Below are 24,211 nucleotides of genomic sequence, written 5' to 3'. Positions count from 1 at the left end.
TCTGGATGAAGTCCCCACTCTCCCGGGTGGAGGTCGTGTCTGCTGAGAAAGTCTGCTTCCCAATTGTCCACTCCGGGAATGAACACTGCTGACAGTGCTAACACATGATTTTCCGCCCATCGGAGAATCCTTGTGGCTTCTGCCACCGCCATCCTGCTTCTTGTGCCGCCCTGTCGGTTTACATGGGCGACCGCCGTGATGTTGTCTGACTGGATCAGCACCGGCTGGTGTTGAAGCAGGGGTCTTGCCTGACTTAGGGCATTGTAAATGGCCCTTAGTTCCAGAATATTTATGTGTAGGGAAGTCTCCTGACTTGACCATTGTCCTTGGAAATTTATTCCCTGTGTGACTGCCCCCCAACCTCGAAGGCTGGCATCCGTGGTCACCAGGACCCAGTCCTGTATGCCGAATCTGCGGCCCTCTAGAAGATGAGCACATTGCAGCCACCACAGCAGCGACACCCTGGCCCTCGGAGACAGGGTTATCAGCCGATGCATCTGAAGATGCGATCCGGACCACTTGTCCAACAGATCCCACTGAAAGATCCTTGCATGGAACCTTCCGAATGGAATTGCTTCGTAAGAAGCCACCATCTTTCCCAGGACTCGCGTGCAGTGGTGCACCGACACCTGTTTTGGTTTTAGGAGGTCTCTGACTAGAGATGACAACTCCTTGGCCTTCTCCTCCGGGAGAAACACTTTTTTCTGTTCTGTGTCGAGAACCATCCCCAGGAACAGTAGACGCGTTGTAGGAACCAGCTGCGACTTCGGAAAGTTCAGGATCCAGCCGTGCTGTTGTAGCACTGCCCGAGCTAGTGCTACTCCGATCAGCAACTGTTCCCTGTACCTCGCCTTTATAAGGAGATCGTCCAAGTACGGGATAATTATAACTCCCTTTTTTCGAAGGAGTATCATCATATCTGCCATTACCTTGGTAAATACCCTCGGTGCCGACAGACCAAACGGCAACGTCTGGAATTGGTAATGACAGTCCTGTACCACAAATCTGAGGTACTCCTGGTGAGGGGGGTAAATGGGGACATGCAGGTAAGCATCCTTGATGTCCAGTGATACCATGAAATCCCCTTCGTCCAGGCTTGCAATAACCGCCCTGAGCGATTCCATTTTGAACTTAAACCTTCGTATATAAGTGTTCAAGGATTTCAAATTTAAGATGGGTCTCACCGAACCATTCGGTTTCGGTACCACAAACATTGTGGAATAGTAACCCCGTCCCTGTTGAAGGAGGGGTACCTTGACTATCACCTGCTGCGAATTCAGCTTGTGAATTGCCTCCAGCACTGCCGTCGGCAAGGCTGATTTGAGGAAACGGCGAGGGGGAGATGTCTCGAATTCCAGCTTGTACCCCTGAGATACTACCTGTAGAATCCAGGGAACCACCCGTGAGCGAGCCCACTGGTCGCTGAAGTTCTTGAGACGGGCCCATACCGTATCTGGCTCCGCCTGTGGAGCCCCAGCGTCATGCGGTGGACTTAGAGGAAGCGGGGGAGGACTTTTGTTCCTGGGAACTGGCTGTATGCTGCAGCTTTTTCCCCCTACCTCTGCCTCTGGGCAGAAAGGACGCGCCTTTAACCCGCTTACCTTTCTGGGGCCGAAAGGACTGTACCTGATAATACGGTGCTTTCTTTGGCTGTGAGGGAACATGGGGTAAAAATGCTGATTTCCCAGCTGTAGCTGTGGAAACGAGGTCCGAGAGACCATCCCCAAACAACTCCTCACCCTTGTAAGGCAAAACTTCCATGTGCCTTTTAGAATCAGCATCACCTGTCCACTGCCGAGTCCACAATCCTCTCCTGGCAGAAATGGACATTGCGTTTATTTTAGATGCCAGCCGGCAAATATCCCTCTGTGCATCTCTCATGTATAAGACTGCGTCTTTAATGTGCTCAACGGTTAGCAATATAGTGTCCCTGTCTAAGGTATCAATGTTTTCTGACAGGGAATCTGACCACGCAGCTGCAGCACTGCATATCCATGCTGAAGCAATAGCTGGTCTCAGTATAATGCCTGAGTGTGTATATACAGACTTCAGGATAGCCTCCTGCTTTCTATCTGCAGGTTCCTTTAAGGCGGCCGTGTCCGGAGACGGTAGTGCCACCTTCTTTGACAGACGTGTGAGCGCTTTATCCACCCTAGGGGATGTCTCCCAACGTGACCTGTCCTCTGGCGGGAAAGGGTACGCCATTAGTAACTTTTTAGAAATTACCAGTTTCTTATCGGGGGAAGCCCACGCTTCTTCACACACTTCATTTAATTCATCAGAAGGGGGAAAAACCAATGGTAGTTTTTTCTCCCCAAACATAATACCCTTTTTTGTGGTACCTGGGGTAATATCAGAAATATGCAACACATTTTTCATTGCCGTAATCATGTAACGGGTGGCTCTATTGGAATGTACACTAGTCTCATCATCGTCGACACTGGAGTCAGTATCCGTGTCGACATCTGTGTCTGCCATCTGAGGTAGCGGGCGTTTTAGAGCCCCTGATGGCTTTTGAGACGTCTGGGCAGGCACAGGCTGAGAAGCCGGCTGTCCCACATCTGCTATGTCGTCAAACCTTTTATGTAAGGAGTTGACACTGTCGCGTAATTCCTTCCACATAACCATCCACTCAGGTGTCGACCCCGCAGGGGGTGACATCACATTTATCGGCACCTGCTCCGCCTCCACATAAGCCTCCTCATCAAACATGTCGACACAGCCGTACCGACACACCGCACACACACAGGGAATGCTCTGACTGAGGACAGGACCCCACAAAGTCCTTTGGGGAGACAGAGAGAGAGTATGCCAGCACACTCCAGAGCGCTATATATAATGTAGGGATTCACACTATACATACAGTGATTTTTCCCTTATAGCTGCTATTAATATACAGATACTGTGCCTAAATTTAGTGCCCCCCCTCTCTTTTTTACCCTATGAAGTCTGGAAACTGCAGGGGAGAGCCTTGGGAGCGTCCTTCCAGCGGAGCTGTGAGAGGAAATGGCGCCAGTGTGCTGAGGGAGATAGCCCCGCCCCTTTCTCGGCGGGCTTCTCCCGCTTTTTTATGGAATATATGGCAGGGAATTTTACACATATATAGTCTTAATGACTATATTATGTGTTATTTTGCCAGTAAGGTACTCTTATTGCAGCCCCAAGGCGCCCCCCCCCAGCGCCCCGCACCCATCAGTGACCGGAGTGTGTGGTGTGCATGGGGAGCAATGGCGCACAGCTGCAGTGCTGTGCGCTACCTTAATGAAGACCGAAGTCTTCTGCCGCCGATTTTCAGGAACATCTTCTTGCTTCTGGCTTTGCAAGGGGGACGGCGGCGCGGCTCCGGACGACCGAGACTGGGCCTGTGTTCGATCCCTCTGGAGCTAATGGTGTCCAGTAGCCTAAGAAGCCCAAGCTAGCTGCAAGCAGGTAGGTCCGCTTCTCTCCCCTAAGTCCCTCGTAGCAGTGAGTCTGTTGCCAGCAGATCTCACTGAAAATAAAAAACCTAAATATAACTTTCTTTTCTAAGAGCTCAGGAGAGCCCCTAGTGTGCATCCAGCTCGGCCGGGCACAAAATTCTAACTGAGGTCTGGAGGAGGGTCATAGAGGGAGGAGCCAGTGCACACCAGGTAGTCCTAAAGCTTTCTTTAGTTGTGCCCAGTCTCCTGCGGAGCCGCTATTCCCCATGGTGCTTACGGAGTTCCCAGCATCCACTAGGACGTCAGAGAAAATTCTTCTGTCATCCACCGCAGTTGTTTTCTGTGGTCTTCCGGGTCTTTTGGTGTTGCTGAGCTCTCCAGTGCGTTCTTTCTTTTTAAGAATGTTCCAGTTGATTTGGCCACACCTAATGTTTTTGCTATCTCTCTGATGGGTTTGTTTTGATTTTTCAGCCTAATGATGGCTTGCTTCACTGATAGTGGCAGCTTTTTGGATCTCATATTGAGAGTCGACAGCAACAGATTCCAAATGCAAATGTCACACCTGGAATCTACTCCAGATCTTTTATCTGCTTAATTGATGATGAAATAATGAGGGACTAGCCCACTCCTGTCCATGAAATAGCTTTTGAGTTGATTGTCCCATTACTTTTGGTCCCTTAATAAGTGAGAGGCACATGTAGAAACCGTTGTAATTCCTACACCGTTCACCTGATTTGGATGTAAATACCCTCAAATTAAAGTGGAAAGTCTGCAGTTAAAGCATATCTTGTTTGTTTCATTTCAAATCCATTGTGGTGGCGTATAGAGCCCAAAATATGAGAATTGTGCCGATGTCCCAATATTTATGGACCTGACTGTATGTATGAATTAAAAGCTACTTATACCCGGTAATTGTATGTATGAATTAAAAGCTTTTAGACCTAATAATTGTAAGTTCTTAACATCGCTACTTGCAGCAATAAGTAATTATGGGGACCATTTATCAACGAGTGACAAAACTTGTTGTGAATGATAAAACTCGTAGTGTATGATAAATGATGCTCCAGTCAATCAGCTCCTGTCATCTTTAAACACATGACGGTTAGGAGCTAAACACACAACAGGAGCTGATTGGCTAGAGCACTATTTAACGAGTTTCATCATTTGTTGATAAATGAACCCCTATGTACTTCCTAAAGGTATACATTTAAAAAAAACAACACACATCCAGGGATAGGCAGCCCGTCCCTGCGATAGGTTAGAAGTGAAGTGATCACATTATACCGGACCAGGAAGCACTACTATGCATGTGTGGTCCACTTAGCACGCATTTGAGGTCGCCATTGCCATAGGTCCAGAAACCTCTCTGGGTATTTTTGGGGTTGTGTCTATTTCCTAGTGGGCTAAGCGACATTTGACCCACGTGACACGCAAGAGAAGGGGAGGAGCAAGTTCGGCAAAGGGTCCAGAAATGGACCCTTGCGGGCTCGCTTCGCTCGCCATGCTTCGGGCACAGTGGCTCGCTCGGCTTCGCTCGCCGCCTGATTACTAAAGGTAATAGATGGTAGCGTGGATACTGAAAGTAGTATCCTGCCGTCCTTGCTCCACCCCGACGTCACAGGTCCCTTAGCCCACTAGGATTTAGCATGTACCGTATTTTTGGTGGACTATAGCTGTATCTTCAGATGGTGATGCCTGCAGGGGCAATCTGCCAGCAGCCTGTGGATTCTGCAGCTGTTGTAGGAAATGTAGGGACTGAGCCACCTATGTTACATTCGAGCATACCTCCCAGCATGACCCTCTCCAGGAGGGACACAATGCTCTGCTCCTGGACTTTTCTCTTAATTTATGAATGCCATCACCTGTTTTGTACAGGTTAATGGATAAGAAAGGTGTTTCAGCACAGGTGATGGAAATCATAAATTAAGAGGGAAGCCCAGGAGCAGAGCATTCTGTCCCTCCTGGAGAGGGCCATGTTGGGAGGTATGCATGATTCGAGTGATGATTAATTGCAGCGGATATGCTGCAACTATTGACTGATTGCCCCTAGGTGAGAATATAGACGGCGTGAGGAAGCAGCACAAATGATAACACTCGCAGCGCAGACACTACCAGCAACAGCAGCAGTGCCAGCGCACACATCACCAGCGCACTGCATGACGTCAGTAGAAGTCACTGTGTCATACACCAGCCGGCCGCATGGAAGGCGGAGAGATCTCCCTCTGTGCTGCAGGGCCGGGGAGGAAACCCCGTGCAGACCTATAACCTACTCACTGTTTGCTGCAATATCTTTCCGCAAGTTTGGTACAAACGGCCAAAGTAGTGCCACTTTCCTCAAAGCAACGGCTTACACGAAATAAATCTTCGTGGTAATAGTGTATAATTATAACGATGATCAGACCCTTGCTTTGACAAGGGTAGCGAGAGAAAATTTCACGAGAGGATTTTATTCACCGCCTCTGTATACTCTGTATTCTTCCGCCGTTCACAAATATAGTCCCGGCCATATAAAAGACAGGCGCTGCCGCCAATAGTTCTTTTCAGTTGAGCTTGGAATCGCTGTGCGGATCATGTCAGGTGGCTCTGCAGATTATACCAGGTACCTGCGGCTCTGGCCGTGCCCGCTCCCGCCCTGTGGATCGGGGTATCGCATGGCAGTGAGCGGCGCTATAGGCTGGCTAGTCGGCTCTGCAGTTGTAGCATAGGCAGGTGGGCAGGGGAGTGACGCACAGAGCCCGAGGCCGCAGTCACAGCGTTACACGCGCCTTCTCAGGGTACCAGCACCTACAGCCGGGCGTGTCAGCACCGCTCCCCGCGTTGCATGTGTGTTGACTGCCTAGACCGGGCTCTATAGGCCCCAGAGGTTGGAGCGGTCATGTCTGCGGGGAGGGAGGGGGCAAGATGGCGGTATGGTAAGGGGGTGTGGGGGTGCAGCCGGGGCTTCCTCCCCTGTGCAGCCTATACGTAGTTCCAGCAGCTCCTCTATGTGCGGAGGTGTTTATACTGGGAACATGTAGCCCTGCCTCATGCGGTCAGTGTATACAGGAGGGAGCTACTTCGGTGTGCTAGGAAGCCTGCGGCAGCGCCCTACAGCTGGCAACGCTAATTTGTGATAGGTCTGCCCCGAGGCCCCGTCTATTGGCCGGAGGTGCGTACAGACAAGTGAAATGATGCTTACCATCTTTCGGGACTGACCTGGAATGGAGAGAACTTTAATTACTGATCACTTGTTCACTATCACGTGTCACTACAAGATACTGACACATAACTGCAGGCAAATTATGATATGAGAAGCTGTATACTAAAGTTTTGGTGTATGTGTAATTGGTGGCATTCTCTTAACAGAGACCATGGCGGCCCAGAAGGAATGGACCCCGATGGTGTCATTGAGGTTAGTACACAATAGAGCATTTTCCTTCCCACTGTGTTAATTATGAGGAATACAAAAGTGTCTTCTTCCTGCAGAGCAACTGGAATGAAATTGTTGACAATTTTGATGACATGAATCTAAAAGAATCTCTTCTGAGAGGCATATATGCTTATGGTTTTGAAAAGCCCTCTGCTATTCAGCAACGAGCAATCATCCCCTGTATTAAAGGTTTGTATAGTTACACAATTCTAGACTTCGTAACTCCCAATATGTATTAAGGCTTAACAAGTGAAATGATGGTTACCATCTTTCGGGACTGACCTGAAATGGAGAGAACTTAATTTTTTTTCTGATCACTTGTATAAATTGTTTTTAGTTAACATACCCGAGTAAAATGTGGGAACATTAAATGTGTACCCTACTTTTTTTAGGGTATGATGTGATTGCTCAAGCTCAGTCAGGTACTGGCAAGACAGCCACATTTGCTATTTCCATCCTGCAGCAACTGGAGATTGATCTCAAGGAGACCCAAGCTTTAGTATTGGCTCCCACAAGAGAACTGGCTCAACAGGTATTGACAGGGTAGCTTAAATCTGTGTGCTGCACATGTTTCAGTTTCCACAACTGTAAACACAAACTAGCCATATGGCCACATTGGCCTATCATACTGCCAGACATCGGTTTCTGTTGAGATTTTTGGTAGACTAGTATATTCATTATCTCAATTTAATCAATTAAAGGCCTGTAGAGTGGTAACTTGTATGCAGTTGTGTATTATGAAAACTGCAGTGCACAAAGTGATAACACTTACCTCTGCAACTAATGCTGCCTTGCATGTCCCTTTTGTAGGAATTGTTCTTGCATAGCACTAAGAAGTTTAAATGAAGCTTGTACTTAAAGCATGTGCCTGAATCCTGTTTCCTGGCAAATAGTCACTGTCCCTAGATGTTAACTGATTGGAGTGTATCTGAAACAAAACTCCATCACCTGCTCCCCTTAGTTTGTATGTGGGAAACGGTTTACTAGACTTGTATTCGTGAAAACACCACCCTGCACCTTCAATAAACTACATTAAATAATTTGGAAGTCCAGAAATGAATAGCAAAGACAAGTCTGACTTCAAGGGTCCAATGTATTTGCAGGTTAACTGCAGATATTAAGCATACCCTGAATGTATGACTGAGGGAATGCAGCAATTTGCTGTGATCCAGCCAGCAAGCAGCCACGTTCACTATACTGTTCTAAGGGGGATACGATGCTGCCAGATTCACCAACTTTTGGAATGCAAAGCATCCTGGAGACTGGCTATGCTACCTAAAGGTGGTGGAAGCCAATGGGCTACTCAACTTGGATTCAACCAGCAGATGGTTCCCTGGGAACTCTATCTGGATAGTCCACTGCATGTGGTAATTGTGATCATGCACAGCAGTCCTCAGGGGCACATCGCAGGGACACTGCAGGTGTTCAATACATCAACCTGATGTAATCAGTTCATGATTCTGCATGAATATTGTGCCCACATTGTATTGCAGATGTGGGCACAAATATAATAAATGCTCCCCCAGTGTGAATTGGGTGAGATAGTCACAGATTTCTAAAGGGAGTATTTCTGAAAGCATGGAGAGAAGGTGGAGCAAAAAAGCACTAACCAGTCAGCTTCTAACTCTGTTTCAAACAGTGTAAATAGAAGCTGGCCAGTGCTCCTATATTGCTCCACTTGATCTCTCATGCTTTGAGAAATAACCTCTTAGAACTGAGTATTACACTTTTATTTATGAAAAGCCAATATAAACTTGGAGTAGTCTACAATTTTGTAACCAGGGTCTACTATTTAGAAGGATTTTAAGTATAGTTCATTCAATATGAAATGGGATCTTTGTGAAAAGCTGAGCAAGTCGGTATGCCCAGACCTTAGATAAATTAGTAAGGTTGTACTCGTGTAGCTTTCACTGAAATCATGTAAGGACTTCTGCTGTAGTAATGTAACTAAAATGCTGAGGCCACGACAGCATTTATTCTACTTCAGTAGCTAATGTAAACACTGTTCGAACGTCAATCATGAGGTCAGAGAGACCTGGCGAAGTCCACTGGTAAGCGATTTGCTCCTTCACATTAAACTTCAGTATGCTGAAACGTGGCAATGTTTCTAAGCTTGGCATACGCTTATTGTGAAAGTATCTTCTATAGCAGGCTTTTTCAACCAGTGTGCCGTGGCACACTAGTGTGCCGCGAGCAGTTGCAAGGTGTGCCGCGGAGCCAGAGCAGCTTCCTGCACCTTCAGAGTGAACTGTTGTCCCGGGCTCTTCTTAGAGGATCAGTCGTGCTCTGGCCGTGACCTATGCCTTGAAGACACGGCGGTGTGATATCATAGGTCACGGCCACCGTGTCTCACCACCTAGCCAGACCACCTGCCTGCATACACATCTTCCAGTTCCCGCCTGCATACACAGCTTTCCTTGCCCACCCACATCCACACCTGCCTGACCGCCCGCTGCTCAGTGTTCGCAGCACTCCACTATGAACAACCCCCGCCACTGAGGGACAGGGAGGAGGACAGCTGACCGGTAGGGGCTAATATTTGTTATTTTAGTTCTCCTGTGGGGAACAATAGGATTTATGTGGGGAGAATAAGGATTTAGGGGGGGAACAATGTGAATAATTCATGTGGGGAGCAATAGGATTTATGTGGGGAGCAATGTGAGTGTTTTTTTCGGTGTAGGCCAATGTATGTGTGGATTTTTTTTACTGTGACGGCCACTGTGTGTTTTGTTTTTTTTCTGTGGGGAACTCATGGTGTGCCTTGGCAATTTTAAAATATTGTTCGATGTGCCGCGAGTAAAAAAAGGTTGAAAACCACTGTTCTATAGGGTTCAATATGATCAGTTTGACTTGTGTACAACCTAAGTATTTAATGCAAATTTTCTTAAGGTGGTTACACACTGGCCGTTCTCTTGAACGGCCGATATATGGGGGGTCCGTCAGCCAGTGTGCGGCAGATACGTCTGTGAACTCTATCGTTCAGAGACATATTGCGTCTGCCCCGCTGCACAGCCAACTGCCAATATATTTGCTAGTCAGTGTACGTACACATGCTGTGATTGACAGCTGAACTGGGTGGGTGTGTACACACCCGCCCAGTTCATGACTTCACCGCCTGCCCAGTTCATGACTTCAGTTCCCGACGGATCGGGCAGTTTATATGCTGGACACACTGCCCGATCCATCCATAGATATATCTGCTGATCAGTTGATCGGCAGATATACCTACCAGTGTGTACCCACCTTTAGACTGAGGGGGTGTTTTCCAAAGCATGGAGAAAGCATTAACCAATCTGCTCCTAGGTGTTGTTTTTCACACACAGCCTGTAAAATAAGTTAGAAGTTGATTTGTTAGTGCTTTATCTTCATGCTTTGATAACAATCCACCTTAATGTATGTTAAGTCAGTTTTGCGTAAAGATGCAATTTAAATAGGCTCCCATTTAAATTCAGAACTGCTTTGTACATATCTAGCACATGTGGAAGGTCTTCCACTTTGCATGCAATATTTGCCTGCACCTGACACTTGGTAGACAAGTCTGGTCACTCTGCACTGCCTGTTTGCAAACTAAGGGCAGGATTCAAATCTTTTCTTCCCCCATTGCACCCGCTGGCAGTATTCAAATGTTACTGCTGATGGTCGCGATATCTGCATTTCAGCTCGCCACCCCCAGGGGTGGTGAGCTGAAATGTGTGAAGTGACCCGTTTGGACGCCCAAAACGGGACTTTTCACGATTGCACCCATGTCTTTAGTCGGGTTTAGCTGCTTTACGTGGCTGAACCCAGCTCTTATGGGTGCGATCAGTGCAAAAACAGGGGTCATTTGAATATCGCCCCGCGGTCTCCCGTCGCTTTAGATGGGAAATTGGGGGCGATGAAAGATTTGAATCCCGCCCTAATACTGTATGGAATCCCTGGGTAACATGCAGATTAAGTGAATGCGTTGATAGAATAGTTGCACATGTAAAAAACCATTTGTAGCTTCAAATACAGCAGATTTCCTGAATTTAAATGCATATACCCTTTTAAAGAAGGCTTTAGTTTGCATGAGGTGAGTAACTGCAAAGTATATAAAATGATCTGACCAGTTATTTTAATTTTTTCATAGATTCAAAAGGTCATTTTGGCCCTTGGTGACTATATGGGTGCAACATGCCATGCTTGTATTGGAGGAACGAATGTTCGTAATGAAATGCAGAAACTGCAGGCAGAAGCACCACACATTGTGGTTGGAACTCCTGGCCGTGTGTTTGATATGTTGAATCGCCGTTACCTGTGTAAGTGGGGGTTTTTATTTTAAATGTGTGCTTTAAATTTTTTATTTTCTCTAACGTCCTAAGTGGATGCTGGGACTCCGTAAGGACCATGGGGAATAGCGGCTCCGCAGGAGACTGGGCACAAAAGTAAAAGCTTGAACTAGCTGGTGTGCACTGGCTCCTCCCCCTATGACCCTCCTCCAAGCCTCAGTTAGATTCTTGTGCCCGAACGAGAAGGGTGCATGCTAGGTGGCTCTCCTGAGCTGCTTAGAGTAAAAGTTTATTTTAGGTTTTTTATTTTCAGTGAGTCGTGCTGGCAACAGGCTCACTGCATCGTGGGACTAAGGGGAGAAGAAGCGAACTCACCTGCGTGCAGAGTGGATTGGGCTTCTTAGGCTACTGGACATTAGCTCCAGAGGGACGATCACAGGTTCAGCCTGGATGGGTCCCGGAGCCGCGCCGCCGGCCCCCTTACAGAGCCAGAAGAACGAAGAGGTCCGGTGAAATCGGCGGCAGAAGACGTTCCTGTCTTCAACTAAGGTAGCGCACAGCACTGCAGCTGTGCACCATTGCTCTCAGCACACTTCACACTCCGGTCACTGAGGGTGCAGGGCGCTGGGGGGGAGCGCCCTGAGACGCAATAAAAAAACTGAAATACCTTAGGATGGCAAAAGAAATACATCACATATAGCTCATGGGCTATATGGATGTATTTAACCCCTGCCAGTTTTCCAGAAAAAAAGCGGGAGATAAGGCCGTCGTGAAGGGGCGGAGCCCATCTCCTCAGCACACAAGCGCCATTTTCCCTCACAGTTCCGCTGGAAGGACGGCTCCCTGACTCTCCCCTGCAGTCCCTACAGAATCGGTAAAAACGAGAGAGGGGGGGCACTATTGGCAGCTAAATTATAAACAGCAGCTATAAAAGGGAGTAACACTTTTATAAGGTTATCCCTGTGTATGTATGTATCGCTCTGGTTTGTGCTGGCAAACTCTCCCTCTGTCTCCCCAAAGGGCTAGTGGGGTCCTGTCCTCTATCAGAGCATTCCCTGTGTGTGCTGGGTGTCGGTACGATTGTGTCGTCATGTATGAGGAGGAAAATGATGTGGAAGCAGAGCAATTGCCTGTGTTAGTGATGTCACCCCGTAGGGAGTCGACACCTGACTGGATGGTTGTATTTAAAGAACTACGTGACAATGTCAGCACTTTACAAAAAACTGTTGACGACATGAGACAGCCGACAAATCAATTAGTGCCTGTCCATGCGTCTCAGACACCGTCAGGGGCGATAAAACGCCCGTTACCTCAGTGGGTCGACACAGATACTGAGTCCAGTGTCGACGGTGAGGAGACAAACGTAATGTCCAGTAGGGCCACACGTTACATGATCACGGCAATGAAGGAGGCATTGAACATTTCTGACACTACAAGTACCACAAAGAAGGGTATTATGTGGGGAGTAAAAAAGCTACCAGTAGCTTTTCCTGAGTCAGATGAATTAAATGAGGTGTGTGATAAAGCGTGGGTTTCCCCCGATAAAGTGCTCATTTCTAATAAATTATTGGCACTATACCCTTTCCCGCCAGAGGTTAGGGCGCGTTGGGAAACACCCCCTAGAGTAGATAAAGCGCTCACACGTTTATCTAAACAAGTAGCGTTACCGTCTCCTGATACGGCCACCCTCAAAGAACCAGCGGATAGAAGGCTGGAAAATATCCTGAAGGGTATATACACACATACTGGTATACTGCGACCAGCAATCGCCTCAGCCTGGATGTGCAGTGCTGGAGTGGTGTGGTCGGACTCCCTGACTGAAAATATTGATACCCTGGATAGGGACAGTATATTACTAACTATAGAGCATTTGAAGGATGCATTACTATATATGCGTGATGCACAGAGGGATATTTGCACCCTGGCATCAAGAGTGAGTGCTATGTCCATTTCTGCCAGAAGAGCGTTATGGACGTGACAGTGGTCAGGGGATGCAGATTCCAAACTACATATGGAAGTATTGCCGTATAAAGGGGAGGAGTTATTTGGGGCCGGTCTATCGGACCTGGTGGCCACGGCAACGGCCGGAAAGTCCACCTTTTTACCCCAGATCACCTCTCAGCAGAAAAAGACACCGTCTTTTCAAACTCAGTCCTTTCGTTCCCATAAGTACAAGCGGGCAAAAGGCCACTCATTTCTGCCCCGGGGCAGAGGAAGAGGAAAAAGACTGCACCAGGCAGCCTCTTCCCAGGAGCAGAAGCCCTCCTCTGCTTCTGCCAAGTCTTCAGCATGACGCTGGGGCTTTACAAGCGGACTCTGACACGGTGGGGGCCCGTCTCAAAAATTTCAACGCGCAGTGGGCTCACTCGCAAGTGGACCCCTGGATTCTGCAGGTAGTATCACAGGGGTACAAACTGGAATTCGAGACGTCTCCCCCTCGCCGGTTCCTGAAGTCTGCTCTACCAAAGTCTCCCTCCGACAGGGAGGCAGTTTTGGAAGCCATTCACAAGCTGTATTCCCAGCAGGTGATGATCAAGGTACCTCTCCTACAACAGGGAAAGGGGTATTATTCCACGCTGTTTGTGGTACCGAAGCCGGACGGCTCGGTGAGACCAATTTTAAATCTAAAATCCTTGAACACTTACATAAAGAGGTTCAAATTCAAGATGGAGTCACTCAGAGCAGTGATAGCAAACCTGGAAGAAGGGGACTATATGGTGTCTCTGGACATCAAAGATGCTTATCTCCACGTCCCAATCTACCCTTCTCACCAAGGGTACCTCAGGTTTGTAGTACAAAACTGTCATTATCAGTTTCAGACGCTGCCGTTTGGGTTGTCCACGGCACCTCGGGTCTTTACCAAGGTAATGGCCGAAATGATGATTCTTCTTCGAAGAAAATGCGTTTTAATTATCCCTTACTTGGACGATCTCCTGATAAGGGCAAGGTCCAGGGAACAGTTAGAAGTCGGAGTAGCACTATCTCAGTTAGTGTTACGTCAGCACGGGTGGATTCTAAATATTCCAAAATCGCAGCTGATTCCAACAACACGTCTCCTGTTCCTAGGAATGATTCTGGACACAGTCCAGAAAAAGGTGTTTCTCCCAGAGGAGAAGGCCAGAGAGTTATCCGAGCTAGTCGGGGATCTCCTAAAACCAGGCCAGGTATCAGTGCACGAGGGTCCTGGGAAAAATGGTGGCTTCTTACGAAGCGATTCCATTCGGAAGATTCCATGCAAGAACGTTTCAGTGGGATCTTCTGGACAAATGGTCCGGATCGCATCTTCAGATGCATCAGCGGATAACCCTGTCGCCAAGGACAAGGGTGTCTCTTCTGTGGTGGCTGCAGAGTGCTCATCTACTAGAGGGCCGCAGATTCGGCATTCAGGATTGGATCCTGGTGACCACGGATGCCAGCCTGAGAGGCTGGGGAGCAGTCACACAGGGACAAAATTTCCAGGGCTTGTGGTCAAGCATGGAAACATCTCTTCATATAAACATTCTGGAACTAAGGGCCATTTACAATGCCCTAAGTCAAGCAAAACCCCTGCTTCAGGGTCAGGCGGTATTGATCCAATCTGACAACATCACGTCAGTCGCCCACGTAAACAGACAGGGCGGCACGAGAAGCAGGAGGGCGATGGCAGAAGCTGCAAGGATTCTTCGCTGGGCGGAGAATCATGTGATAGCACTGTCGGCAGTGTTCATTCCGGGAGTGGACAACTGGGAAGCGAACTTCCTCAGCAACCTTCACCCGGGGGAGTGGGGACTTCATCCAGAAGTCTTCCAAGAGATGGTAAACCGTTGGGAAAAACCAAAGGTGGACATGATGGCGTCCCGTCTCAACAAAAAACTAGAGATATTGCGCCAGGTCAAGGGACCCTCATGCAATAGCGGTGGACGCTCTGGTAACACCATGGGTGTACCAGTCAGTGTATGTGTTCCCTCCTCTGCCTCTCATACCAAAAGTACTGAGAATCATAAGGAGAGGAGTAAGAACTATACTCGTGGTTCCGGATTGGCCAAGAAGGACTTAGTACCCGGAACTTCAAGAGATGCTCACGGAGGAACCGTGGCCTCTACCTCTAAGAAAGGACCTGCTCCAGCAGGGGCCTTGTCTGTTCCAAGACTTGCTGCGTTTGACGGCATGGCGGTTGAACGCCGGATCCTGAAGGAAAAAGGCATTCCAGAAGAAGTCATCCCTACCCTGATAAAGGCCAGGAAGGATGTAACCGCAAAACATTATCACCGCATTTGGCGAAAATATGTTGCGTGGTGTGAGGCCAAAGAGGCCCCTACAGAGGAATTTCAACTGGGTCGCTTCCTACATTTCCTGCAAACAAGACTGTCTATGGGCCTAAAATTGGGGTCCATTAAGGTTCAAATTTCGGCCCTGTCGATTTTCTTCCAAAAACTGGCTTCAGTGCCTGAAGTCCAGACGTTTGTCAAAGGGGTACTGCATATACAGCCTCCTTTTGTGCCCCCGGTGGCACCTTGGGATCTCAATGTGGTTTTGGGGTTCCTAAAATCACATTGGTTTGAACCACTCACCACTGTGGAATTAAAATATCTCACATGGAAGGTGGTAATGCTGTTAGCCCTGGCTTCAGCCAGGCGTGTCTCAGAATTGGCAGCTTTATCTTATAAAAGCCCTTACCTGATTTTTCACACGGATAGGGCAGAATTGAGGACTCGTCCTCAATTTCTCCCAAAGGTGGTTTCAGCGTTTCACGTGAACCAGCCTATTGTGGTGCCTGCGGCTACTAGGGACTTGGAGGACTCCAAGTTACTGGACGTAGTCAGGGCCCTGAAAATATATATATCCAGGACGGCTGGAGTCAGGAAATCTGACTCGCTGTTTATCCTGTATGCACCCAACAAGCTGGGTGCTCCTGCTTCTAAGCAGACGATTGCTCGTTGGATTTGTAGTACAATTCAGCTAGCACATTCTGTGGCAGGCCTGCCACAGCCAAAATCTGTAAAAGCCCATTCCACAAGGAAGGTGGGCTCATCTTGGGCGGCTGCCTGAGGGGTCTCTGCTTTACAACTTTGCCGAGCAGCTACTTGGTCAGGGGCAAACACGTTTGCTAAATTCTACAAATTTGATACCCTGGCTGAGGATGACCTGGAGTTCTCTCATTCGGTGCTGCAGAGTCATCCGCACTCTCCCGCCCGTTTGGGAGCTTTGGTATAATCCCCATGGTCCTTACGGAGTCCCAGCATCCACTTAGGACGTTAGAGAAAATAAGAATTTACTTACCGATAATTCTATTTCTCATAGTCCGTAGTGGATGCTGGGCGCCCATCCCAAGTGCGGATTGTCTGCAATACTTGTACATAGTTATTGTTACAAAAAAATCGGGTTATTATTGTTGTGAGCCGTCTGTTCAGAGGCTCCTACGTTTGTCATACTGTTAACTGGGTTCAGATCACAAGTTGTACGGTGTGGCTGGTATGAGTCTTACCCGGGATTCAAGATCCTTCCTTATTATGTACGCTCGTCCAGGCACAGTATCCTAACTGAGGCTTGGAGGAGGGTCATAGGGGGAGGAGCCAGTGCACACCAGCTAGTTCAAGCTTTTACTTTTGTGCCCAGTCTCCTGCAGAGCCGCTATTCCCCATGGTCCTTACGGAGTCCCAGCATCCACTACGGACTATGAGAAATAGAATTATCGGTAAGTAAATTCTTATTTTTTCCTCTATTCAAAGGGTTACTGGGTAATGAACAGTCTAAACATTGGCTTTCTCAAACTACTTACAGGTATGGTGCCAATCCTGGGATTGGTGGGATCCCAGCCTAAAACTGTGTGGGCTTCAAACCTTGGTTTGGAGCTTCCAGTCCCAGGGATTTGGAGTTTGGCTACCAGTATACTATAAAATTTAGATGCTGCCCAGCTTACCTTGCTCTGCTCCCCCTGCCCCCGGCTGTGCGCACTGTGCAGCATGATGTCAATTCAGAGGTCACGCTGCGCAGCCAGCCAGACCTCTACTCCTGCACTGCCCCACATCTCACCACCTCCAGCAAGTGGCCCACCCTTCTGCCTGTCCAGGTTATGGTGAGTTGTGGGCAGGAGGGGGGCCACATTGAACAGAATCCAATCCTGGGATTTTTTTTTTTTTTCAATCCTGATCCCCAGGATTGAAAAAAAATGACCTGGGATTGGTCACCCTACTTACAGATTTTAAGAAGCTGATTATTTGCTAATATAGATGCTTCTTTTTCCAGCTCCTAAATGGATCAAAATGTTTGTTTTGGATGAAGCTGATGAAATGTTGAGCCGTGGGTTTAAGGATCAAATTTATGAGATCTTTCAAAAGCTAAGCACAAACATTCAGGTAACTAAAACACCTGATCACCTTGGTTTTTAAACATTAAATTCTAAAGAGAAAATGACACTGGTAGAAATGCATGCAAGTTTAGTGCCTGTTACTGGTGAATATATGAGAATGCATCCTATTTATTTTAAAGCAGGATAAGTTACAATATGGCAGTGTGCTGTGTTGTCGTTCCCCCTGCTAAAAAGAACTTGTCTCCTACTATCCCTGACTGACCACTGTGACAGGCAGGGACGCTTGGTCTCATACAACAAATTAATCTATCATGATTAACTCTAGGACTGGATCTAGCTATGTTGCTTTGCTTTGTATACTGCAGGTCTTTGCTGCAGTCAAGGTTTTCAACAGCCAGTCATGGCTCAGGTGACAGACTGCATTATCAGCAATGCCACCAACTAAAGTGTTGGCAAATAACTTCCTTGTACTGTGTACTAATTGGGAAAGGCATCCTACTTTTAACAGATCTGTAGTGTAGAGGGAGGCTTACTATGTAACATTGCTTGAAGTAATAAATGTAACCCCCTCATTAGGTTGTCTTGCTATCTGCCACTATGCCAACTGATGTGTTGGAGGTGACCAAAAAATTCATGAGGGATCCAATCCGTATTCTTGTAAAAAAGGAGGAATTGACTTTGGAGGGGATAAAGCAATTCTACATTAATGTGGAACGTGAGGTAAGGTCAGCATTAATTGTTTGACTCTTCTAGGTGTACTGATTCTGGCATACTCAATTGTTGAAGGCACAAAATTAAGATTATTTGACATTAGATAGGTTTAGCATGATGAAGTATAACTTTATGTAATCATCTCTACATCCAGGAATGGAAGCTGGACACGCTCTGTGACCTGTATGAGACTCTGACTATTACCCAGGCTGTAATTTTTCTTAATACTAGAAGAAAAGTTGACTGGCTGACAGAAAAAATGCATGCAAGAGACTTTACAGTGTCTGCTTTGGTAAGGAAATTCAGGTTTGTTTTGTTTGTTTTTTTTTGGGGGGGATGGGGGGTTTACCATAAAAAGCAGGTTAAGTTACAATATGGCAGCGTGGTGCTATGTTGTCGTTCCCCCTGCTAAAATTAACCTGTTTCCTGCTATCCCTGACTGACTTCACTGTGGCAGGCAGGGACTCTTGGTCTCGTACAGCTGCAGTATAATCTGTTGACTGGAATGCTTTCTTTAACATGATCTTTTTCTTATAGCATGGTGACATGGACCAGAAGGAACGAGATGTCATTATGAGGGAGTTCAGGTCTGGGTCCAGTCGTGTATTGATAACTACGGACTTGCTGGTAGGTTATGCACAATCTCCCCCTGCCCCCCATTCCCAAAGATAATTTGTTTTCTGTGAAGGTTTTCTACCTAGCAGTGAAGTTCTTTGGAAAAACAAGAGCCACATTCCACAGTGAACTACACTGTTGTAGTCCACCACTATACTGTGGCTGACAGTGTGTATTGCATAGTGCTTGTATTTTCTAGATCTTGACTGTTTGAAGGGTGATCTGCATTATATAACTCACAAGCTGTGCACTCTGCATTCTAGGCACGTGGCATAGATGTGCAGCAAGTATCTCTGGTTATTAATTATGATCTTCCAACCAATCGTGAAAACTACATTCACAGGTCTGTATAAGAAACAATTTGTAATGGCTGCACTTTGCAAAATCTGTAACATAGATGCTTCTGTCTATAGGCAGCAAGTGAGCATGCATACATGCACTAGTAGTTCTCAAGCTTAGTCTTGTGTAGTATTGACATAGTGGCTGTGAAATAAAATACAGCAAGGTTCTCACGCCAAAGCATTAAGTACCTCCCAGTCAGGTATGACTGCAAAATTCTGAATGATCTGTTTTTTGCAGGATAAGTTACAGTATAGCTGTTAAGTGCTGTTCTGTCGTTCCCCCTGCAAATAACAAAATGTTTCCTACTATCCCTGTCCGTTCTGACCCCTTCAGCAGACAGGGACGCTTGGTCTCAAACATCCTTCAGGCCATTTAAGTGGCATGTAATTGAATTCTCGGGCAATCTTTTATTGAGCTTTTATGTTTAAATAGTTAAGGAGCAGAGTACAGTTGCTCCCGGACACTGCTGAGTGACTTGAGGAAGTGGTGTGTCATTCTCTTGAGCAGAGAACACACACTTCTGGTCGTGATCTGATGGCGGCCAGTGGAACATGGACTAATTCTTGTAAAGGTAAACCTCTCAATATTATGGGTTTTCTGTTGTGCAGTAACAACAGTATGGGATTGTCATGGATTTGGTATTAATGCATTGGCCTTTGCTGTTATGCTGAAATGTAACCTGTCTGTAAATGGAGGGATATTGCACCATGGGTTGATGTAGAGACTTCAGTTAGAGAAACAGCCTCACACTCCTATCATGTGGTTTCTGTGTATGCTCAAGATATCTGCGTTCCTCCCCATGGGAGGAGACCTTTACCTGTTAGTCCCACGAGAGGAATGTGAAATTTCCATGAGATGCAGCAGATATTTAGCACAAATACTATAGTTTTCTGGGCAAACTGCTTATATCAGGCTGACTGGCCAGATGATTGTATAGTATGTCTAGCATTAGCGTCTTGCTATAGGCCATAGTTTCTCAAACTCTACCATTAGTCAAGTTTTTTAAGGATCATGCTTGAGCACAGGAGACTTGAGTACTAAAATCAAGTTTGCTTTAACTGCATAAGCATGGATAGCCTTAAAACCTGGACTGTAATAGCAGAGTTTGGGTAAACTCTTCTGTAGATTCAGTCCTGCAGGTCTACAGCTAACATTCTATTTTTAGCTGGCCACCTCTGAAACGGCAGCATGGAGGATATCGGACTAGGGTGCAGGGTGGCTTTTCTATTTAACTTTTTTTTGTACTAGACTTCTATTCAGAGAAGGTTTTTGTAGCTAGTGACATTGCTTAGAAAAAACATGAAGCCACTAGAATGACTAAAATGAATGAATTCTAGTCCTGTGTGGAGTGAGTTTTGTACTGCATAAACTTCTCTAACCACTTTACTGGCACGGTGAGATCACGTGACTGCGCTGCCCCACTGTGTCCCTCAGTATTTGACAAGGAGAAGTTTTGCAGATGTGCATAATAAAATACTATTTTAAAGTATATTAAATGTAAGTGACAAAACTATGACTTGTCAGTTGAGTGGTTAGAAAGATACTTGAGTGGCTTCCTGCAAGTACTTTACACTGACCTTTTCCTGGGCACATGGTACAGATTTTCAGGAGTCCTAATTCTTATAGCTCTACATATTTTAAAATGGATATAGGCCTATCTATACTGTGGCCATGAATTTGTTTACAGTAACTTTACTAGAAGTAGCTACAGGCTGAGTATCCCATATCCAAATATTCCAAAATACAGAATTTTGAGAGAGTGAAACCTTTGTTTTCTGACAGCTCAATTTACACAAACTTTGTTTAATGGTAATTAAATTTACTGTATGAAATGACCTTCAGGCTGTGTATATGAAACATACCGCATATATACTTGAGTATAAGTTGACCCAAATATAAGCCGGAAAAAAAAGTGCTGAAAAAGTCTGCTTATACTCTAGTATATACGGTATATGAATTGTGTGAATTAACACTTTGTTTAATCAAGTTATTAAAATTTTTTTGGGCAAAAATGACCTTCAGGCTATGTGTATGAAACGTAAATCCATTCTGTGCTTAGGCCCCATCGCCATGATGTCTCATGGTATGCAATTATTCCAAAAAACAGAAAAATCCTATATCCAATATACTTCTGGTCCCAAGCATTTTGGATACGGGATACTCAACCTGTATCAAACTTAGATAATAAAACACTTCAGCTTTCCTCTAAGGGGTCTACTCTAATAGGAAGTGGTAGATTGTGCAGGTTCTCTGACTTTACATATCTACTACCTGCAAATAGATTTCCTGTCTTGTATGCAACAATTGAGACAAGGAGCAATCTAGATCTGCAGCTAGCCCAAATACAATAGGGGAGTGCAAGTCTGACCACTTTACCTAACGTGGTATATGTAGTGTCTCCATGCTGTGTATAGCACTAATTATAGCCTGCACGTTGCTAAAACCATCTTTGTATTGTCAAATATTTGGGTTTAAACATGGATGCCTCTGCATCCAGGTTTCATGAGTAGTCTTATTAGCTGCATCATTATGATATAATGTACTTCAAAATGATGTACACAGCAGATGATGTGACTAAATTAGTTGTATTAATGATATAAGTGAGGCTGAAGTCTTGAATTTGTGTTCTCCCTTTGCAGGATTGGGCGTGGAGGCCGCTTTGGTAGGAAAGGTGTGGCCATAAACTTTGTTACAGAGGAGGATAAAAGAATTCTTCGGGATATTGAGACTTTCTACAATACTACAGTGGAGGAGATGCCCATGAATGTGGCTGATCTGATTTGATTCCTGGGATGAGATTTTGACTGCCGTACTCGCTGTTGCTGAATAGGCGAATAACGACGCACATTGTGCTTTTCTTTGGAAATATATTGAATCTTGTCTCAATGCTCCTAACGGATCAGAAATACAGATTTTGTGAAGCAAAGCGACAATAGTCGCCGTCTTTGGAAGGAAAGCTGTGGGCTTTATCCTCTTTCCAGAGTTTAGACTGTTGGGGTTGGGTTGTAAAGCGATGGGGTCTTTACATTTTTGTGTTAGACATTTATTTCCTAGTTATAGAGAAATGGTTGTGTTTGATGTGCTTTATCATTTAATAACTTACTTATGGACTAAAAGATATAAGTGCTGCATAAAATCAGCCAATTATGTTAAATTAGCATATACACACTTATTGTACAGTACAGATTTAGAGTTTGCTAAATTAAGAGGGCATATACATTTTTGTTTAAATGTATATTTATTCAATAAGGTAAGTGCATTTGTGATGGGCCCTGAAACCCCAACAATCTGTCTTCAGCTTAATTGTAAAGTTGCCACATTGCACATGAATTTAAATGTTTAATAAATAGTATATTTAATCTGAGTGACGTTTCCAAGATGTATGCATGTGCGCTACCTTGTGTAGTGTCAAGGTTTGCACATTGACCTTTAAACAAGTAGTTCCAAAATGAGGTCCTCAAGGCATCTAACAGTCCAGGTTTTAAGAATATCCATGCTAGGGTACAGGTGGCTTAATTAGTGCCTCAGTCAGTTTGATGCAATCTGTGCACAAGGATATCCTTAACCTGTACTGTTGGGGTGCCTTGAGGACTGTTTGGGAACCATGTTTTCTCTGATGTCCTAGTGGATGCAGGGTACTCCGTAAGGACCATGGGGTATAGATGGGCTCCGCAGAAGACTGGGCACTCTTAAAAGAAAGATTAGGTACTATATCTGGTGTGCACTGGCTCCTCCCTCTATGCCCCTCCTCCAGACCTCGGTTAGTATCTGTGCCCGGCCAGAGCTGGATGCACCCTAGGGGCTCTCCTGAGCTTCCTAGAAAAGAAAGTATATTTCTTTTTCATCCACTAGGGGTCACTGGAGTACTCTTGGGATATGGACGGCTTCCGTAGGAACAGCACTGAATATTTAAATTTAGAACACTCCACCCCTCCATATCCCCGAGTACCTCAGTGTTTTTCTGTGCTCGATAGCAACAGTTCATTTGTGGATGGGTCCACAATTACTTTGAATATTTTTATTTCTCTGATGTCCTAGTGGATGCTGGGGACTCCGTAGGGACCATGGGGAATAGCGGCTCTGCAGGAGACTGGGCACAAAAGTAAAGCTTTAGAACTACCTGGTGTGCACTGGCTCCTCCCCCTATGACCCTCCTCCAAGCCTGTAAGATTTCTTTATCATCCACTAGGGGTCACTGGAGTACTCTTGGGATATGGATGGGCGTGGCCGAACAAGGGCACTGAATATTTAAATTTAGGACCCTCCCCCCCCTCCATATCCCCGAGTACCTCAGTGTACTCTCTGTGTTTTTTCGGTGCTCACAGCACGAACAAGGCTTGTGGTATAGCCACACTTGGATTTTTAATTTTTATTTTTACAACTTAGCACATCCCTTCCCAGTTTCTGGAAAAACATGGGTCCGGGATAGTGCCGCTGCACGGGCAGCGCATGGCGTATCGGTCCTCACAAAGAGCACCCTCACAGCCACAGACAGCATGGCGTGTCGGTCCTCACGAAGAGCACCCTCACAGCCACAGACAGCCCACTGCTTCTACAAAGAGCAGCCAGGACTAGGAAGCTGGACGGGCTTGCACAAAAGAAGCCGTCGCAGCCATAGATTACTGGAAGCTGACTGGAGCTGGACGGAGATAGACGTCACAGCCAAGACTACAGAGCTGACAGGAGCTTACACAAAGAAGCCCCGTTGCAGCCATGAGTCACACCACTGAAGCTGGACGGAGCTTACACAGAAAAAGCCCCGTCACAGCCAGGAGTTACAGAATGGCAGTCGTCACAGCCATGATCAGAAAGGTAGGCTGGGGAAACGGGGCGGTCAGCGCAGGCTGCCGCCCCGCTATGTAGGGGTTAATGCCTCCTGCTCATACGGAGCTCCGTCCGGCTGCACAGCAGGGGGAGCTCATACGCACTATGCCCAGCCGCTATGGAAGTCACAAGGTCTGACACTGGACGGAGCTGACAGAAAGCTCCGTCACAGCCAGGATGAAAGCCCCGTCACATGCTGGACGGAGCTTACAGGAGGTGCGGCAAGGTATGGTGGGGTGTCTGGGCGGTCAGCTCACGCTGCCGCCCTGCTGTGTGGGTGTTTGCCGCCGCTGATATGCCCCGTTTAACTACGCTAGAAGCTCAGAGCGGCCGCACGTCACTCAGAGACGCCGGC

The 24,211-nt window shown here is 46.5% G+C and overlaps 1 protein-coding gene and 5 non-coding genes across 8 annotated transcripts; all 6 read left to right on the top strand.

Moving 5' to 3' along the window:
* Nucleotides 1-5,909: 5,909 nt before the first annotated feature.
* Nucleotides 5,910-22,396, top strand: EIF4A2 (eukaryotic translation initiation factor 4A2). Of its 3 annotated transcripts, XR_010175945.1 has the most exons (12): nt 5,910-6,018; nt 6,765-6,810; nt 6,885-7,017; nt 7,221-7,360; nt 10,937-11,105; nt 17,301-17,410; nt 17,941-18,084; nt 18,230-18,367; nt 18,613-18,702; nt 18,954-19,033; nt 19,465-19,603; nt 21,672-21,762. XR_010175945.1 is itself a non-coding variant. In XM_063916351.1 (11 exons), the coding sequence occupies exons 1-11, from the start codon at nt 5,990-5,992 to the stop codon at nt 21,814-21,816; spliced, it is 1,224 nt and encodes a 407-aa protein (XP_063772421.1). In that variant the 5' UTR covers nt 5,910-5,989; the 3' UTR covers nt 21,817-22,396. The 3 variants fall into 3 exon arrangements, 2 of the variants coding, with proteins under 2 accessions (XP_063772421.1, XP_063772422.1); XM_063916351.1 differs by lacking the exon at nt 19,465-19,603 and having other exon boundaries at nt 21,672-22,396; XM_063916352.1 differs by lacking the exons at nt 6,885-7,017; nt 7,221-7,360; nt 19,465-19,603 and having other exon boundaries at nt 21,672-22,396.
* Nucleotides 6,580-6,648, top strand: LOC134913646 (small nucleolar RNA SNORD2). The gene has a single exon (XR_010177345.1). It is a non-coding gene; the product is annotated as a small nucleolar RNA SNORD2 (small nucleolar RNA).
* LOC134913645 (small nucleolar RNA SNORD2) lies at nt 7,076-7,148 on the top strand. Its single transcript, XR_010177344.1, has one exon. It is a non-coding gene; the product is annotated as a small nucleolar RNA SNORD2 (small nucleolar RNA).
* LOC134913609 (small nucleolar RNA SNORA63) lies at nt 17,541-17,661 on the top strand. The gene has a single exon (XR_010177312.1). It is a non-coding gene; the product is annotated as a small nucleolar RNA SNORA63 (small nucleolar RNA).
* On the top strand, nt 18,431-18,556 carry LOC134913610 (small nucleolar RNA SNORA63). Its single transcript, XR_010177313.1, has one exon. It is a non-coding gene; the product is annotated as a small nucleolar RNA SNORA63 (small nucleolar RNA).
* LOC134913608 (small nucleolar RNA SNORA63) lies at nt 19,264-19,392 on the top strand. The gene has a single exon (XR_010177311.1). It is a non-coding gene; the product is annotated as a small nucleolar RNA SNORA63 (small nucleolar RNA).
* Nucleotides 22,397-24,211: the final 1,815 nt, after the last annotated feature.

This window comes from Pseudophryne corroboree, chromosome 4 (assembly GCF_028390025.1).
Source record: "Pseudophryne corroboree isolate aPseCor3 chromosome 4, aPseCor3.hap2, whole genome shotgun sequence".
Taxonomy (NCBI): Eukaryota; Metazoa; Chordata; class Amphibia; order Anura; family Myobatrachidae; genus Pseudophryne; species Pseudophryne corroboree.
This window is presented reverse-complemented; position numbering and strand designations above follow the sequence as displayed.

What these genes read in the sequence shown, in the direction of transcription:
- EIF4A2 (XM_063916351.1), top strand. Translation starts at nt 5,990, where the DNA reads ATGTCAGGTGGCTCTGCAGATTATACCAG. An exon ending in GTTGAATCGCCGTTACCTGT is followed by an intron (nt 11,106 to 17,300) that starts GTAAGTGGGGGT and finishes TTCTTTTTCCAG; the next exon opens with CTCCTAAATGGATCAAAATG. An exon ending in TGATAACTACGGACTTGCTG is followed by an intron (nt 18,703 to 18,953) that starts GTAGGTTATGCA and finishes TCTGCATTCTAG; the next exon opens with GCACGTGGCATAGATGTGCA.